This window comes from Temnothorax americanus, unplaced genomic scaffold (genome assembly GCF_048541705.1).
Source record: "Temnothorax americanus isolate GAGA-0224 unplaced genomic scaffold, ASM4854170v1 Scaffold13, whole genome shotgun sequence".
Taxonomy (NCBI): domain Eukaryota; kingdom Metazoa; phylum Arthropoda; class Insecta; order Hymenoptera; family Formicidae; genus Temnothorax; species Temnothorax americanus.
In genome coordinates this window covers 3795377-3812314 of record NW_027509264.1, presented here as the reverse complement: position 1 = coordinate 3812314, position 16938 = coordinate 3795377, and the positions used below count along the sequence as shown (strand labels likewise).

At 33.4% G+C, this 16938-nt stretch overlaps 4 protein-coding genes across 11 annotated transcripts; 1 reads left to right on the top strand and 3 right to left on the bottom strand.

Annotated features, from left to right (window-relative positions):
• Positions 1–14: 14 nt before the first annotated feature.
• Positions 15–3162, bottom strand: Asnrs (asparagine--tRNA ligase). Of its 2 annotated transcripts, none has more exons than XM_077399682.1 (10): positions 3014–3162; positions 2739–2810; positions 2018–2425; positions 1776–1933; positions 1543–1686; positions 1286–1434; positions 1084–1212; positions 732–981; positions 394–657; positions 15–314 (listed from the first exon to the last, which is right to left on the bottom strand). In XM_077399682.1, the coding sequence occupies exons 2-10, from the start codon at positions 2761–2763 to the stop codon at positions 183–185; spliced, it is 1659 nt and encodes a 552-aa protein (XP_077255808.1). In that variant the 5' UTR covers positions 2764–2810; positions 3014–3162; the 3' UTR covers positions 15–182. The 2 variants fall into 2 exon arrangements, with proteins under 2 accessions (XP_077255808.1, XP_077255809.1); XM_077399683.1 differs by having other exon boundaries at positions 2739–2813; positions 2987–3120.
• A 639-nt stretch (positions 3163–3801) lies between these two features.
• On the bottom strand, positions 3802–10376 carry LOC143894030 (uncharacterized). 6 transcript variants are annotated; one of them, XM_077400034.1, is made up of 10 exons: positions 9972–10376; positions 9499–9791; positions 8679–9243; positions 8266–8500; positions 7960–8159; positions 7763–7873; positions 4776–7670; positions 4455–4699; positions 4092–4344; positions 3807–4014 (listed from the first exon to the last, which is right to left on the bottom strand). In XM_077400034.1, exons 2-10 carry the CDS (start codon positions 9576–9578, stop codon positions 3955–3957), a joined length of 4644 nt encoding a protein of 1547 aa, XP_077256160.1. In that variant the 5' UTR covers positions 9579–9791; positions 9972–10376; the 3' UTR covers positions 3807–3954. The 6 variants fall into 6 exon arrangements, with proteins under 6 accessions (XP_077256163.1, XP_077256160.1, XP_077256158.1 ...); XM_077400032.1 differs by having other exon boundaries at positions 3808–4014; positions 8676–9243; XM_077400033.1 differs by having other exon boundaries at positions 3808–4014; positions 8676–9243; positions 10152–10376.
• Positions 10377–10519: 143 nt separating this feature from the next.
• Positions 10520–13319, bottom strand: LOC143894046 (uncharacterized). The gene is made up of 4 exons (XM_077400074.1): positions 13159–13319; positions 12766–13069; positions 12058–12317; positions 10520–11975 (listed from the first exon to the last, which is right to left on the bottom strand). The coding sequence occupies exons 2-4, from the start codon at positions 12846–12848 to the stop codon at positions 11383–11385; spliced, it is 936 nt and encodes a 311-aa protein (XP_077256200.1). The 5' UTR covers positions 12849–13069; positions 13159–13319; the 3' UTR covers positions 10520–11382.
• A 154-nt stretch (positions 13320–13473) lies between these two features.
• Positions 13474–16426, top strand: LOC143894048 (pyridoxal phosphate homeostasis protein). 2 transcript variants are annotated; one of them, XR_013255994.1, is made up of 5 exons: positions 13474–13711; positions 13866–14226; positions 14334–14575; positions 14665–14832; positions 15984–16426. XR_013255994.1 is itself a non-coding variant. In XM_077400077.1 (4 exons), the coding sequence occupies exons 1-4, from the start codon at positions 13622–13624 to the stop codon at positions 14734–14736; spliced, it is 765 nt and encodes a 254-aa protein (XP_077256203.1). In that variant the 5' UTR covers positions 13474–13621; the 3' UTR covers positions 14737–14894. The 2 variants fall into 2 exon arrangements, 1 of the variants encoding a protein (XP_077256203.1); XM_077400077.1 differs by lacking the exon at positions 15984–16426 and having other exon boundaries at positions 14665–14894.
• Positions 16427–16938: the final 512 nt, after the last annotated feature.

Sequence of the window (16938 nt, the reverse complement as noted above, 5' to 3'; positions counted from 1 at the left end):
ACTCGGAACACACATACTTGAACATAAATCCTTTATTTAGGTTTTTCCATGAGTTCACTTTTTCGTATGGTTAGGTAATTAACATAATGCAGTATTATAAATTATTATAATATTAGAAAGTGAAACATATCTCTACTGATGTAATCATCGACGTAATATCCATATTCTCATAGAATATTCTTTTATGGGCGACAACGCTCCAAGAAACGCGGATACAAGCACACCTCGCGTATGTGATATCTGTTCAACAGCCAGCACAAAATTCGTTCTAAGCCCAATCCGTAACCGCCATGAGGACAAGATCCATATTTCCGCTGTAAAGTAACATAAGTAATTATTCGATCTATAATATTATTCCAATTAAAATTTAGAATTTATCTTCTTCGTATTTACCTGGTCTGTGTACCAGTAGTACGGGGCCGGATCAATGTTTTCGCGGCTGTAACCCTCCATCATCTCCTCATAATCCCAGATACGCATCGAACCGCCGACGATTTCACCCACATTCGGTAAAAGTACATCAACAGACTCCGTTAAGCGTCTGTCCTCTGTGCAGCGCTGCATGTAAAATGACTTGATTTCAGCGGGAAAACGACAAAGCATTATCGGCTCATTGATAGCATCGGTCATTTTTCTTTCTGGCATTTCTGGAATGTCCTATAAAAGATGATAATAATTATATGTTTTGTTTGAATTTAGATGATAAGAGAGATACATAAACTTATTCGTACTTCTCCAAACTCATAAAAACTGCCATCTTCTTTTGTGATATTGTTTTCTCTTAGATATTCAATCGCATCGCTGTAGTTCATTCGCTTGAAAGGCTTTTTGGGTACTTGAAAGTTAGGATTCAATTCTTTGACAAGATGGCCATACGGCGATTGTAGAACTCTTTCGACTACGTCGCAAATTAAATCTTCTAGTCGATCAAGTAGATCATCAAATGTGATAAATGCACATTCTGCCTCAATATGCGTGTATCTATAAACATTAATTCAATATTTAAAAGTTAATTCCAAAAAGAACAAAAGTATATACCAACTTCTTTATAATGTAAAATAATATATATATTTATATACGAACTCGGCAAGGTGGCGACGTGTTCTCGATTGCTCTGCCCGATATGATTGGGCAATGCAATATACATCTCCCATGGCTGGAAGGCATGTTTCAAGATATAATTGAGAACTCTGAGTAAGAAAAGCGGTTTCCCTGAAAACAATACTCAATTAGTTGACTCATATAATTGTGTGGTTAATAACTCGGTCTATTTATTTACGCATACCCAAAATAATCTAATTTGAAGAGAGTCGAACCACCCTCTACTTGAGTTTGCACTAAAGTTGGTGGAGTCATTTCATAATAACCACGCTCTTTATAATGGTCTCTGAATGCTTGCATTATTACAGATCTCATAATCAAGATTTTTGATGTCTGAAATTAACAATCAATAATAATGATATAACGAATTTATCTACAAATCCAACAGAAATTATATTAAAAACTTTCTATAAGAGCGCATTAAAACTTTTTTTATCGTACATTTTCACCTCGAATCATTATATGCCTGTTGTCCAATTGTACTTCGGGAAGAGCTTCTTCATTCAATATTGAATCGGCGCCACCGGGAGGCGATGGTCCAACAAGTTTCCAATAATCAACGCACAATTCGTGTCCATCCGGTGCCTGAAATTAAATAATAACATATAAACATACCTTATCCAAATATGTAGCACATCAATGATTTAATATACGATATAATATGTCAAATGTACATTTTTCCCTTCAGGAACAGCTTTCAAGACCCCAAACAGTTGAACAGCAGCTTCTGTGGCAAGAGTCAAAGCATTATATGTTTGACAAAGCTTATCAGTTAGTACACATTGCAAAAAGCCTGTTCCATCCCGCAATGTGACGAACATAAGGGCTTTGCCTATAATAGAAATTGTTCATGAGTTTTGGAATTCAATAAGTCATCATATTACAAGTATTAGAGAAAAACTTAATTATATCGCACCTTGTCGTCTTAGTCTATGCACCCATCCGTATATTTTGACTCTTTGATCCCTGTGACTCAGAGCTTCTTTTATCTTGATTTGTTTTGCTTCCGGCAGAGTCTTATCCTCTTCTATAACAATCGCTTTAGCCTCTTCAAGATTTTTCAATCTCTTCTCTTCATCCTCCAACAACTTCTTCTCCTTCCCTTCACCCTTATACTGTTCTCTAACCCAAATCTTTTGCATCTTTTTTAACTGCGTCTTTGATGCCGGTTCATATTTCTTGCCACTGTCACGCGAGTCCTGGTAGATAATCGGAAAGGGTTCCTTATTGGCATGACGCATTGCTCTTAGAATAGTTTTAAACGGGTTGACCTCTGAACCATCTCCCGTCTCGTCGTTACCATTCTTGTCTGATGTATAGATACCTTGTAAAATATTTATTGCATTATTACATACATTTTCCTACTGCTTATTTTTAATTGTTGTTAATATTGACACATACCGTTAAGTAACGTATAACTTCATACTGTCATTTATATTACTGTTCTTGGGTGCGTTTTGTTTCACGCGTGATGCGCATAATGCATCTCTTATCCTTGTTTAACATTCAATGAAACAACAACAAGGATAAGCGATGCATTATGCGCATCATGCGTGAAACAGAACGCGCCCCTTGTTTGTTATCATTCTTTACTGTAGCAGTTATCACTATCGTTGCATCAGTCTGATGCAACTTACCTGATGATATTACTTCCTTGGACATAGTGGCTGATAAATTTATTTGATAGAAGTATCACTGAATAATATATCCTATAAAAAATATCTTCGTTATTAAATTATAATCTTATTTTACGCTACACCGGTAACCACATGTTAGTGTAAATTTTTAATCACTACAAATATTGCAACAATATTATACACAACATAGTATATTAAATGCTGCACTAAAGCTTTTAAATTTATTATACAGTATATTTTACAAAGTAAATAAATATTCCAACTTATTTTCTTACTCGGTAAGTACTTTATCCAATAAAAAATGAACAAAATGCAACGTGTCGAACACCTCAAGTGACGTTTAACAAATGGCGGGGCCGCTAGCGAAAATCTCAAATTACACGTTCTGTGCAACAGTGCAACGTGCAACGTTCTGACGCAAGTAAAATCAAGCCCTCTGTCGGAATAAGTGTGAACTATGGATTTTTTTCGATGAGTTTTGGAACGCAAAACGTTTATGACGCAGTGAACGCACGCAATATTAAGCCCTCTATCGGAATAAGTGTGAACTATAAATTTTTTCGATGAGTTTTGGAACGCCATTACAACAAAATATGACAGCATCTTTTCTAATTTGCGTTCCAAAACTCATCAAAAAAATCTATAGTTCACAATTATTCCGACAGAGAGCTCTCCTTGAAGGTTCAATTTTTATATTACATCTGCGCGTAAAAAGCGCCCCTTGCACAATTAGGCGATAACGATAGCGATAGCGACAACGACAAGGTTGCCGACAAAGAGCTTTGTCGGCAATCTTGTCGCTGTCGCTATCGCTATCGGCAATTGTGCAAGGGGCTTTACTCGTTAAAAACAGATCTCAATCCTTCCACGAATTGTTTCCAAATTCATCGGAAGTTTAATAAATGAAAATAATATAAAAGTTATTAAATTTTAATCATTATTAAAAATTGAATTAAATAAACTTTAAATATATTTAAATTATATAATATACGCATTGTATTATTTCATTAACTTACTGAAAGTGTATATACAAACCAACAATGCAATGTTGTTAAACAATGTTATTAACAAAACTGATATTACATACGTATTGAAAAAATCATATAAAATATATTTTATTAATATATATTGTTTGCTAATTATAGATATTCATATATTTTATTATAAAGAAATTATAAATCTAAATGTTCTCAGATACATTTCATTTTTGTAGAAACTATGTCTTTCTGCGAGTCCTGCTCTTGACGCTCTGTTCTGGCGCATAAAATGTAATACACTAAAATATAAATTCCATATTATTTACGACACACGGTCATATCATAAGTTAAAGAAAAAAAAAAGGAAATAACGCACCTGTTGATCTAGAAAGCTCATGAGATTAGAGAGCTTGCATTTAAACCCACGTGTTTGCAACATAGAACGCAACTGTTCAATATTTACAGGTTCATACTGCAATATTTTGTTATATAAATCTGTATCAATATTGATTAATTTCATAAAGGCTTCCGAGATGTCCGATGAATTCTCCAATGTCGATAATGACGCGGTTTCGTAAAACTGCATTTCTTTGTTGATTGTTCCTTTTGCGGAACTTACACTATCATTGCTGCAACAAACATAATGTTATTTTATTGTATCTAAAATTTGTATGTATGTATGTATGTAAAATTTCATATTGTTAAAAAGAGAGAGCTCTAATATTTACATTAAATTTACCTATCACGAGAACAAGGGAATTCATCACCACTGTCTTCTGCATTACTCGACTTTTCCAAACTGTTATCATCTACGTTTCGTTTTTTCGATGGAGGACCATCGTCTTCATCGCTCGAAATTTCAGTAATTTGCTGTCCTATTGTTTTTTCAGGCACTAAAGGATGAAGTTCGTTATAAATATGCGTTAACAATTTTACAGCTCTGCTACGTTTTTGTACCTTTAGTCCATATTTCTTCATTTCTCTCTAAAAATTAACAATTCGCTTGTGAAAACAGAAAGTACCTTTAATCATGAAGATTTATCATTGTCAATGAGCTTACGTGTAATTCAGGAGTGCTCATGTCGTTGTACTCAGGCGGAGGTGTAACATCTTTATAAGTTATTTTAGGCGTTTTTGCGTTTCCAATGTTCTGAATATAATTACACTGGAATTGCATGGCTACACGCGTAGATGTAGCCCGTTGATTACATAATCTATTTGTATCAATTTGTCCCTCGGATAAAGATTTTCTTTTTAATTTCCTAATGCTTGTAAAATTTTGAGTCAAAGACGTAGCATTACTATCTAAGTTTCCATCTGCTGCTATATCTTTACATTTGATATTTTCATGATTATTTTTATTATTGCGTTTGCGTGTAGTAACATTTTTTAATTCTGACATATTTAATACATTAAATGATTGACTCTTCTCCAGAATGTGTGGTTTCTCATATTTATCAATATCAACGTTTGCAAGATATACGTCGTCTTCTAAATTAAGAGAAAAGTTGATTGACTTTAATTTACAAGCACTTGTTTCCGAGACATTTTTGGTACAGTGTTCATCTTGAAGCAAGTTTTCCATATTTAAAATCGGACTGCAGCTTTCATTATTTGAAAAATCTGGGCTGGAGGATAGCATAATCGGGCTTGAAACGGATTTCTTTTCCCGATCATCATTTAATCCAGATTTTTGTGTCATAAACGTTATCTCTGTAATATTTAAATTATCTAGATTTGATTTAGTTGCCCTTTGATTAATATCCTTTCCTTCTTCCGTGTTCATCGCTTTTGAAAATTTCTCAACTTCGAGCAATTGATTGCTGTTTCTATTTTCTGTATCCTGTTTGTTGTTATCTTCTGTTTCTTTTCTAGACTGTTGTAGAGCTTGAGATATATTTTCATGGTTGAAGTCATCGTTTTCTGAAACAACACTGAAAGATATGCTTTCAACATCTGTGTCTGATGAAATAATTATATCCGCATCTTTTTGTGTCAAAACACATCGAGTCAAAATTTCATCTTTCTCAGCCTCACTGATGTTATCTACATTGATCGAATCAGATGACGTACTTTTATCAGACAGATTACTATCCGACTTATTTCTACTGATTGCTGTGCGATACTTTGCTATGCTATTGTCCTTGTGATCTCTCATATATTTAGAATACATAGAAATGTCTTCCTCTTTCGTTTCGAAATCAAGGAAGGTTTCGCTAAGCGATTGATTCATCGTTTCAGAATGTTGTGAACATACACCTGACACAGTTGTGACTTGGTGCGAAATGTTCACGTGTTTCTCACTTGGTGAAGTAAAGTTTTGTGTACAATTCAATATATTATTATAGGAAGATTCCATTATCTTCTTAGGAGATAGAGAATCTATATACGAACTATTCGTCTGTTCAACATCTTCCACATGTTCATTAGAAAGGCGAAGATAAAATTCTGGATTTTTGACAGCGTATGATTGCATATGTTGCTCTGTCATAGTTAATCTACCGGGTCTTTCCTTTGTATCAATCGACTGTTCATTGTTGTCGTACGATTGAAGATCAGAGTTATCATGTTTGTCTACGTGAAATGGATTCTTCTGCCTTACAGGAGATACTTGTACAATTGAGATATCTGTAAGATTGTCCATGTTCGAATCTAATGCCTTATCCAATTTCGCGTTTTCGTTCTGAATTTTTTCGATAAATAATGTGAGATTACTTTTCTGTTTAATTATTTCTGAAAGACCATCTTGGGTATATTTCGATTTACTGCTTTGAGGAGTACCAATTAAAGAATCTTTATGTATATTGTCTATAGAAAATTTCAAAGAATTTGATTCGGGATCTGGATCAATTTCCATTAGACTTTCTTCCACATTTTTCGAACAGGTAGGTATGTCTTTGTCTAATTCTGAATATTCTGCGTTCTGGGTTTTTAATGATTTCTGACTACAGATATCAATATCCGCATCTTGTTTAATCAAACTCAGTAATATGTGAATATTGGAATCTTCAAGGTTTTTAGAATGTACTGTAGATTTATCGTTATGTTTCATTACAGGCGTGTCATCGAACAAGTCAGGAGATGCACTAGTTTCCCATTTTACGGGTGTATCGCTTCTGGAGTTTATTTCCTTTTTCATTAAAGCAGAATTTTCGTCTTTCAACACGCACAAGTTCTTTGGAGATATGTAATCGTTTTCAAGAGGATGTAAATCATCATTAACATCCCTCTGCAATAGCATGTTATTAGGGCACTGAATTCCTTCCACAACATCTTGCATACGATTCGGTGATGCGTTGAAAGATTTGCCTAACTTTGAAATATTTAAAGCCGTTTCTACATTTGAATGTACATTTTCTGCATCTTTTTCATAAGTATTATAATCATATTTAACTTCTACGCTAGATTTAAATCCCTTTTGACGCAAATAAGCAAATAAATCATGTATTTTGTACTTCCTTCCTAAAGCTCGGACACCAGATAAAGATGTCTCAGAATCAAGTATTTTTGAATATCTATCGATTATCCCACAATAGACAAATTCGAGAAAGGCCAAGGCAACATCGTAATCTGTATCGAGCCAACAAATCTTTTCTTTTGCAGTAGAAAACTCTGTATCATTAGAAATTACATCAAGTAAAATATTTGTGCAACGTGTGTAGAAAACTAATTTATGCGTCCATATGTATCTGCCACTTTTCACAAACAAAATAATGTCACTTGCAGAACTGTCATTAAGCATATTTCTCCAACTTGTTGCTAGATCGTCAAGGAATTTCTTTTCTTCACAACATATATTGACTGTATTTGAAGAGATCGTTAATGCTTCATCATTGTCCGTTGTTTTTACAGTATGTATTTCCTTTATTTCCTGCATTTGTTCATTATCCAAAGATCTTTCGTTCCTTACACTTCTTTCATTTACTTCCATAAGCTTCACAAGATTCTGCTCTTCCTATAAAGCACAATGCCATTATTATGTGTTTTGTGTATAGTATTATAAAATATATAGGTAATTTGTATGCCGATACAATAGAGTCAACTTACATTTAATTTCTGCTCTTTCTTTTCTAATGGTATTATTTGAGGCGATAAATGGTCTACATAAAATATATCTTGAATTAGAATTAATTTTGTCCTATCCCACAATGTATTCTCCTTAAAGATAATAATATACATATTTTAAAATCTGCAAATGTTCGGATTGGAAGATAATTTCTACTACATAAAAAAAGTATAATTACAATTTTATGTAATTGTTGAAGTGATTGACTCTTTATAACAATTTTCTCTTTAGTGTCGTTAAATTCTTCTGTTTTTTCTGTTTGAAATTTTTGAGTAAAATCCTTATATCCCATAAGTATCTCAGCTATTCTCTCTGTTAAGATACGTTCTCTTTCTACAGCGGTACGTCTTTGCAAAATAGTTGGTTCAATAAGCTTTCCTTTTTAAACAAGAAAAAAAAGAAAGAAAAAAAATCAGAAACTAAAATATAAGTTTCTTATTAGTTGTGAGATTTATCAACTGCATCAGTTAATATATATAGTTACTTTTCCTAGTTCTACTGGTAGGCCAATTATTCGTTGGTAACGTGTTTCTACTGCTACTAAACCCAAAACTTTGCAACGTCGCTTTCTGAGGACATTCCGTATTATTATCTGGCACCGATGGATTAGAGGATATGGCCACGATCTGAACTTCGTCCCACTCTTCCATTTCCTCTTTTTCACACAGAGATTTGGAAAGTGCTAAAGCAAGCTGCAGATCAGGGTCATCACGCGATGCCTATAAAAACCATCATTTAAAGAAAGCTAGTCTAAAAATATTTATACACATTGTCTCGCTAACAATTTATTCGCTTAGATTCTGAGAGGATTATCTCAATTAAATTCCAATCAAGTTCTAATAATCTGACAATTTAAAAGTCATCATGTTGATATTCAAATGATTAAATACCTACTACCATTTTACGTGGGGCAGGTTTCTTCTTGTCTTGTAATAGAGGAGCAGAGAGTAGCCCCAACGACTTCCTTTCTGCAGCCTGCCGTTCATGCAGCTCCACAGCGTCCATTAACTTCTTTGTGGACACATTATTTTTCGTAGCACAACTTTTCATATGTACAGTTTTCGAACTTTCATCTTTAAGATTTTTTAAGCACAATGGGCATACGTAAGCCGTTTTCGCATTTTCGTCAGTCGAACACTGCGGTGATTCTAATTCTTTCTTTTCAGATTTGAAAAAAGACGATTCGATCAGTGGTTGTTGTACATCGCGAAAAATCTTTTTATTCTGTAATGACTTTTTGCTCCTGGATATTTTTTCATTGTTAATATTTTTAGATTTAGAGCGGAGTACTTTTTTCTTGGCTTTATCTGAAAGTGTATTCCTAATTTTCGACTGTAAGGAATCCGTTCTTTTTGGCGATTTAAAATCCAATATACTGTCGTCACATGGTGATTGAGACGTACAAGCGGTATCATCCTTGTTTTCATTATTGGAATTATCAGAAAGATGAGCCTTATCCATGCTGAATAAAAAAATGTTCTAATGTTACTTTAGATATTTTGTGCTTCAAATATCTCTTATTAATACAAAGAATAAACATGTTTGAGAGATAAAAATTTAACAGGAAAAAAGAATATAATAACAAAACCATTGTAGGAAGTTTTTCTTACACTTTAAATGTATTTTTTCTCATCGTATGTTTTCAGAAAGGTACATGTCACATTAAGTCAAACTACAAAAATGATCAATTTAACATTTCACATATATATCATAATACCTTTCTTTATAATTTTTCCTTAATCTCAATCTTCTCTCCGAACTACCAGGCTTACAGAATCCATCCTTTTCAACCTCCATTATTGTTGTATGAACTTTAAATGTTTTGTTGTTTAAACATCAGCTTGTGTATCCTTCGATTCGGCTTCCTCTTTCGCTTTAGCCTGCTGCCTCTCAAACAGCTTTTCAATAGGGCCTCTCAAAAATGGAACTGCAAAATAATCTTCTAACATAGATCGCTCGTCTTCGGAGAGTTGGGCTTCGTACTCCTTTATCACTTCGGGATCACAACAACTGCAGAATAAAATTTAGCATTAAAATGGAGTAGGAACTTACATCCACCGAACGAATTAATTAAACGTTAACAGACGTTACACCGTTAAATTAATGGGAACTGAATAAATGAATAATGCAAATCGTAAAATTAAACGTCTGCAGAGTTCAAGCCAGTATATATAAAAAAAAATATCCTACTGTCTTCTATAGGAAATGTACATCGCTCCAGCGAAACAAAGGGTTATGAAGAGCGACCCGAGTCGAATATATTTCTGCAGCGGCGTGTTCCTGAGTTGGCGTGGTTTTCTGTACGTCTCGTCCGTGGGATCATGAAGCATTTCACAGAGATCGTGCGAAAGAAGGAAATTAAAATAATACCAGCGTGCGACTACAGGCGGCAATAATTCCAGAATAGGACCGTGGCTGTGGCTGTGGCTGTGGCGGGTAACACTAACCTAACCTAACCTGAGTAACCTGACCTGTTTTCAGTTTCCACTTTCCACGTTCCATCGTTCATCCATTATCCATTCGAGTCAGCATCACGCAATTACAATTATATAATCTATTTATTTATCATCCGATTTAAAATATCTGTACTGAACATTAATAATTTTAATCTGTAAATCTGATGTTGATCTTCATTAACAATAATATTCGAATATGTGTTAAAAGCATTGAAATCTTTTAAAATTATTGCCTTCAGTCCATGTAACGTGCATTTATTAAAATAATAATAAGAATATGTATGAAAGGTTACTTCGTACTTTTATTGGCATGAATCAGTTCACATAAATGGTATATGTTCGTATATAACTCATCTGTGCTCGATAAAAAATCTGCCTTTAACCAACGATATTCCTCGCGCAAATTTATAATAGTTGTACGATATATAACTTGTATTTTATAATATCGCTTATTTCAAGTTCATTGTATCACATTTCACAATATAGAGCATTATGTCATTTAAATGCATCTCTCGAGTTCACAAGCTTCGATACATTTGATGCAATCTTAGTTATACGCAATTCACATGTAACGCACGAAGAATAAGTAATTACAATATAAGATATCGATATCGTGAAATTGGTAAGACAGCTAATAAACAGACCATATTGCACTTTCGACTTTCCAAACATTTTTGAGATTGAAACATATAGACATAACACAAGTATGCAAATACAATACTTATATAATACGAATATAACATATAGGGCAATCATTCGGACGTATTATATATATATATATAATACGTCCGAATGATTGTGTGCCCTATATTATATATATATCTCAAAAAATGATTGAAAAGAAGATTGTAGATAGCAACGGAATCTTTTAAACGATAACGTAATTCTGTTGTATTTCGAATAGACAAATACTGCTGGCTGCTGTTTTCCAAAGGTTATAAACTTGTAGGAATCCAGTTAAAATACATGATCATATATCAATTTCGTATGAAATGTTGTCAAGTTAGTAGTATAATGAGCTAAATTTACAGCTATGTGCATCAATAATGTGGAATTAAACTAAATTCATCTAAACAATCTAAACATGCTTTGGTAGAAGCACGATTAATAACTATTGTAGTTAAAATTAAAGAAAATGTAAAGCTTCACATGGAAGTCGGGGACCAAAAATTCATCTCTCTTAATTCCGACGGTTTAGCTTCGAGTACATTAACATAAACGGACGACTTATCCGCCGATTTTTCTTCCTTTCCGATATACGTAAGATTTTGCGAAGATATCGACTTCTTTCGATTAAGTGGCTTGCGGGGTTCCATGTCTGGAAAGAGCTCGTCTTCCTCGTCTATCTTTGTAATGGCTTCTCTGGATTGACCTAGTATGCTCGACAAAATCCAATTACCCTGATATTTTTCTTTATCCGGTATGAACGCACCCGTGAAGTATCGATTAGCGTGAATCTTCCTGCGTGATTTTGGTGAACTATCAGGAGTTCCTGTCGGCGATGCTAACGGTGACGCTGGTAACGACTTGCTGACGCTTTTCACCGAATTGTCCGTCTGCTGGGAACGCGAATCCGACGTGAATACCTTGGTGAATTTACCAGACATCATTTGACTAGCTACATGAACGATTGATTTGCCGCAAAGAGCCGGTTCGCCATGAAAACCGTCATCTGTCCCTTGTGACTTGGGCTTTACAATTCCGCTCGTTGAAGCTTTGTGCGTTCTGATATCACCAGCTAAAACGATATCGAAAACGACAAGTATTGGTCAGCGCGACATTGCAGAAGAATATATGTATAAGACCTTTGACAAATATACCTTTATTTTCAACCGGTATAAACGGTTGACATGGCAAAGGGTGTTTGCTAAAATCAATCTGCTTGACCTCTTTCAAATCGGAAATGGATTTTTCATTCGTTATCTGGTTCGTGGAGCTCGCAATATTTTCATTCAACACCTCATTTACGATGTGTTTCAATCCGTGTTCTGGTTGAGTATTTTGCGATCTTGGATATCTTGCATAAAAGAAACTGTCGTCGTAAGACGGAGGACTGAACGCGGCTTCGTCAAAGTCAAATCTAAAAAAATATATATATAAAATTACATCAACACAGACTGTAATAATAAACGACTGTTGTCATTAACATAAATGACACATAGATTGCAACGCTACTTAGAGCCCTTGATTAATTTGACAGTTCCTTTGTATTATTAAAAATTTCAAAACTAAATTAGTCAAAAATTAAAAAAGTACATTTTTCAATAAGACAACAAATATCATTAAAGGAAATAAAGCAGATTTACAAGAACGATGGAACAAAATATAGGCAAACGTTTAACTATAAATAACACATCGGCTGATTTGGCAGAATACCAAATACATGCAAATAACGCAATAACAATTTTAAACGGACATCTCAATATCACAGCTAGCTAATTATATTATTCGTTCGAATATACCGTCAGCGTCACAATATCTCCATAAAAATGTGTTCAATGATAAAATTTATGAAAGATAAAACCTACCTATTGTCCAGTCTCCCTTTCATCCATTGTGGCAATGAAATTCCACTACCGAGAGATCTGTCTTGCTGTCCCGAAGTACCCATCCTCGTGCAAATTTTAAACCCAAAAGCAAGCCTGAATTCTTTACGTTGATTAACAATATACGAATACGCAAGACGACATGCCAAAGGATGATGCTTTGTTATCCATATTACTCTCGGACAGTTGGTATACGTGTTATTGTTTGTACAGTTGTATAACAAAAAAATTAGTAGCAGCACTCCAGCTTTTTTTTTTAGAGTTTCCAAGTTACCGTTCGACTGATCTGCAATTTGTCAAACGCGTTAAAGGATACAGAAAGATCTATTATTAATATACGACGAGCACAGACGTGCGAGATGAGTCAACACTTACTTTCCTGTTAGTGTTTACGGATGAAATTTTAATAATCCTCATAATTACAACCTGCTGCCACTGTCGACGGAAATAGCAATAAACCAGCGCAATATTGATAATAAGATTACGCCATGTTGATAATCATAATGGCTGACACAGTCACAATGGCTGCTGACGGCGCACGCGCACGATGCGCATTGTGCAGCATCCGCGCGTTCCAAAACCTAATAAAAATTTGAAAACTCATGGAATGTTCACACACATCACACGCACATGCTCACGGAATTCAATGCTTGCGTAACGATTGATGTTTACTGTATGCTCACATGCTTGTCACGTGAAATGATTAAGCTCGAAAGTCCGATTATAAAAAAAAAAGGAAGAAGATATTATATATATATATATAAGGAGGAAGGAAAAATTAAAAAATTTTTTTTAAACACATGAGGAATACTTACGATCGTTAATCAGAAGGCGATTTATGGCATTTAAATGCAGCATGGCAGAGGTGGCAGTGAATTTAAAATCCGTTTGCGACAAGATATCGTATGCCGCCGCGAAGAGAGCACCGGTATTCTTTTCCGTATTTACTATAAAGCACTTACTATTACAATTAAATATATCTTTTTTCTTTTAATGTATTGGATAATTGTACAGAGAACGTCGCGTTTCGAAGCCCAACGCGAAAAGGTTAGATCTTCAACAAATTGATCTCGTTCTTGCAGGAGTATCAATATTATGAACCGCGATTGGTAGCTGTCAGCAAATTGCAATCCACGGGATCGATAGTATCTGCATACGAGGCCGGTCAGAGACATTTTGGTGAAAATTATGTGAACGAATTGGTGGAGAAGGCCTGCAGCCCCTTGATCCTTGAAAAATGCAGAGAAATTCAATGGCATTTTATAGGGACTTTACAAAGGAACAAGGTCAACAAGGTGTTAAGTATACCAAATTTATATGTTGTAGAAAGTGTCAATAGCGACAAACTTGCAAACACGCTCAATAATTCATGGCCAAGATTTCGAAAGAGCGATGACAACAAGTTAAATGTCATGGTACAAGTTAATACAAGTCGAGAAGAAGGTAATGATATTTGTTATCTTTTTCATGTAAGAAACTTACGAGACAAAGTAATTTTTAGCTTAACAAATTTTGGATTTTCCTGTATAAAAATAATTGTGTAATTACAGAAAAAAATGGTTGCGATATTGCACAAGTATCAACCCTCGTAAAGTATGTCATACAGAACTGTCCCAATTTGAAATTTATGGGACTGATGACGATAGGAATGTATGGGTATGATGTTGCAAATGGGCCAAATCCTGATTTTATTTGTTTAAAAAAATGCAGGGAAAAGGTACGCGACGAATTGGGAATTGATATAAAAGATGTTGAATTATCAATGGGAATGTCCAGTGATTATGAACATGCGGTAAGGTTTTAGGACAATCAATTTGCAAATAGATTGAATTGCTAATTGATTTTATGTCTTTATATAAAATACATTATTTTCTATTACAGATTGAGTTAGGCAGTACAAATGTGAGAGTAGGAACTTCCATTTTTGGAAATAGACCACAAAAGAGTAATTGAAAAGATGCAATGTAAATAATGTATTAAATCAATAATTTTACCTCGATGAAAAAGGATATATATAAAAGAACAGGGATGTAATTATCTCAGAGATATGTATGTACAATGAATGTTTCTTCTGCAGTAAATACAGTTAATTTTTTTCTATTCTAAGATTATGAGACAATCGAATATTTCCTTTATTTTAAGATCTTTCCTTAATTCTCGATCTCATGATATACAAAATAAACGTATTATATGTTCTGTCCCTTCGCTCATTTTATTCTAATCTGATTAACAAATTCTGATTTAAAGAAAAATAGCTAACTTAAAATATAGGAAAATAGAATAGAGAAAATTGTAAAAGATATATACATATATGTATACATAATAGATATATGTATACATATGTATTATAAATAAATGTACAAGATGTTAATTAAGATCATTAAGATGTATCAGAATTAAATTTATTACTTTTATATATCGTAGTAATAACTAATTATCTTATTTTTAATTACATACGATATAAATCTTGTTAATAAATACCTATATGTTAAATAATTGGGTTTTAATTTTTAATTTTATAAATTAAGTATATATTGCAATGAAATCAGTGGTAGCCTCAAATGTTATCAATTATTTATAATTTAATAGAATTTAAAAATTATTGACTTTTAGAAATTTGTACAAGGATATTTATAATATTACTATACTCTTTTTGATCTTTCTTATCTTAATCCTATATAGGTCTGCAAGGAATTCTCTCCTTACCTTATTCTTTTTTTACATATTTCTAATATAATTAATAAATTATAACATAAACTTGGTATAGAAACTTTAAATGAGTAAAATCCATAAATTAATGGTTAAGATAAAACAAAAAAAGCATGTTTTTAAATACAAATTTGATATCTTTGTAGTGGGAAATTATGTACATTTTGAAACGAAGACTCGTCTTTTTATCTCTTTATCTTTATTAAAATTTATTCGTAGATTTATGTTAACTAGATATCTTAGCTTTTGTTTTTGAGAATACTATATAAATTCTTCCACACTTCTTTCTTAATCCTTTCTACATATAAAGTTTTATAATTTATATAAATATAAAAATTAATAAAAATAAATAAATTTTGTGGAACTCTGCTTATTAATTTATTATGCGTATAAAATTGATAAAAAAGGGTGCGGTCCAGTTCCAATCTTCAGCCTCATTATGTCTTGCGAACACATATGTAGGTCACCTTCACCGTTTTTTTTTTTTACAGGAGCATGATTCAAATGTATCTTGTGCAAGGTCACGAATTACGCAAGTTGCTCTTAAAAGTTATGGAAGTCAGTCAGTCACTTTCTTCGCAAAATCACAGGCCGTACGCAACAATATTCGCCCGATCGATCAAAATTGAAGCCATGTTTTACAGAGATGCCAAGAATTAAAAAAAAGCTTACTGCTGCAATTTCTGTTCCATAAAATTATGGCGGAAATCAGTAGCTATTTAATTTTGGAAGATATAGCTTAGTCTTGTAAAATGTGTTTAGAACGATATTACGTATTCTTCGACGTTAAACACATATAATTAGGTGCAATTTTATTTGCAACCGGCGTTTCCAAAAAATTCACGAAAACTTTGTAAGAGAAGATAATTTCTGGATTCTAGAAAAATGCCACAATTATTTCTAAAAATAACGTGGAATTTAAAAGATATTTCTCGTGAGTACACTTTTTTTAAGTGCCCCTCCGCACATGTTGCAAACAACGCAACTACGTAAGAAAAAAATAAGTTGCCCCTATAAATGTCAATAAAGAGACGGATCCGGTGCAACTTAACGTAAGCTTGCATCAGACAATCGTAAATGAGGAGATTGGTGCATACTGTATAGTCTCTGTCGTAATATTCATAATGCGAAGCACGAGACATGCATCGATACATTGCAGTTTAACATAAATTTAAAAGTGACATGGGAAATCAAGTTATATGTATCATACATACTTCGATATGCGTGTGTATGTAAGCAACTTTGCAGTCGATATTGTTGTCTTTCTTATGATTTAACGAAATAGAATTGAAATTTATTGATACACAGATGCATTTTTTTACGTTTTAAAATAAATAATAAAATTATACAATGTTATCGTATCAATTGTGTTCTCATGGTTCATAAGAAAAGAATGCGACTATGTGTGCAAACTTGTTTGATACACTATCGAAAGAATTTTTAAGT

Excerpts from the sequence above, each read along its gene's own strand:
- Asnrs (XM_077399682.1), bottom strand. The coding sequence starts at position 2,763 with ATGTCCAAGGAAGTAATATCATCAG. Across the intron at positions 1,687-1,775 it reads CTGTTCCTGAAGGGAAAAAT|GCACCGGATGGACACGAATT; the intron begins GTACATTTGACA and ends ATTTAATTTCAG. Across the intron at positions 1,435-1,542 it reads TAATGATTCGAGGTGAAAAT|ACATCAAAAATCTTGATTAT; the intron begins GTACGATAAAAA and ends TGTTAATTTCAG.
- LOC143894030 (XM_077400032.1), bottom strand. The coding sequence starts at position 9,578 with ATGGAGGTTGAAAAGGATGGATTCTGTAAGCCTGGTAGTTCGGAGAGA. Across the intron at positions 9,244-9,498 it reads AGGAAAAATTATAAAGAAAG|CATGGATAAGGCTCATCTTT; the intron begins GTATTATGATAT and ends TTTTTTATTCAG. Across the intron at positions 7,874-7,959 it reads TTCAACAATTACATAAAATT|GAGAATACATTGTGGGATAG; the intron begins GTAATTATACTT and ends ATTATCTTTAAG.
- LOC143894048 (XM_077400077.1), top strand. The coding sequence starts at position 13,622 with ATGGCATTTAAATGCAGCATGGCAGAGGTGGCAGTGAATTTAAAATCC. Across the intron at positions 13,712-13,865 it reads CCGCCGCGAAGAGAGCACCG|GAGTATCAATATTATGAACC; the intron begins GTATTCTTTTCC and ends TCGTTCTTGCAG. Across the intron at positions 14,227-14,333 it reads TAATACAAGTCGAGAAGAAG|AAAAAAATGGTTGCGATATT; the intron begins GTAATGATATTT and ends GTGTAATTACAG.
- LOC143894046 (XM_077400074.1), bottom strand. The coding sequence starts at position 12,848 with ATGGGTACTTCGGGACAGCAAGACAGATCTCTCGGTAGTGGAATTTCA. Across the intron at positions 12,318-12,765 it reads AAAGGGAGACTGGACAATAG|ATTTGACTTTGACGAAGCCG; the intron begins GTAGGTTTTATC and ends ATATTTTTTTAG. Across the intron at positions 11,976-12,057 it reads TATACCGGTTGAAAATAAAG|CTGGTGATATCAGAACGCAC; the intron begins GTATATTTGTCA and ends ATATCGTTTTAG.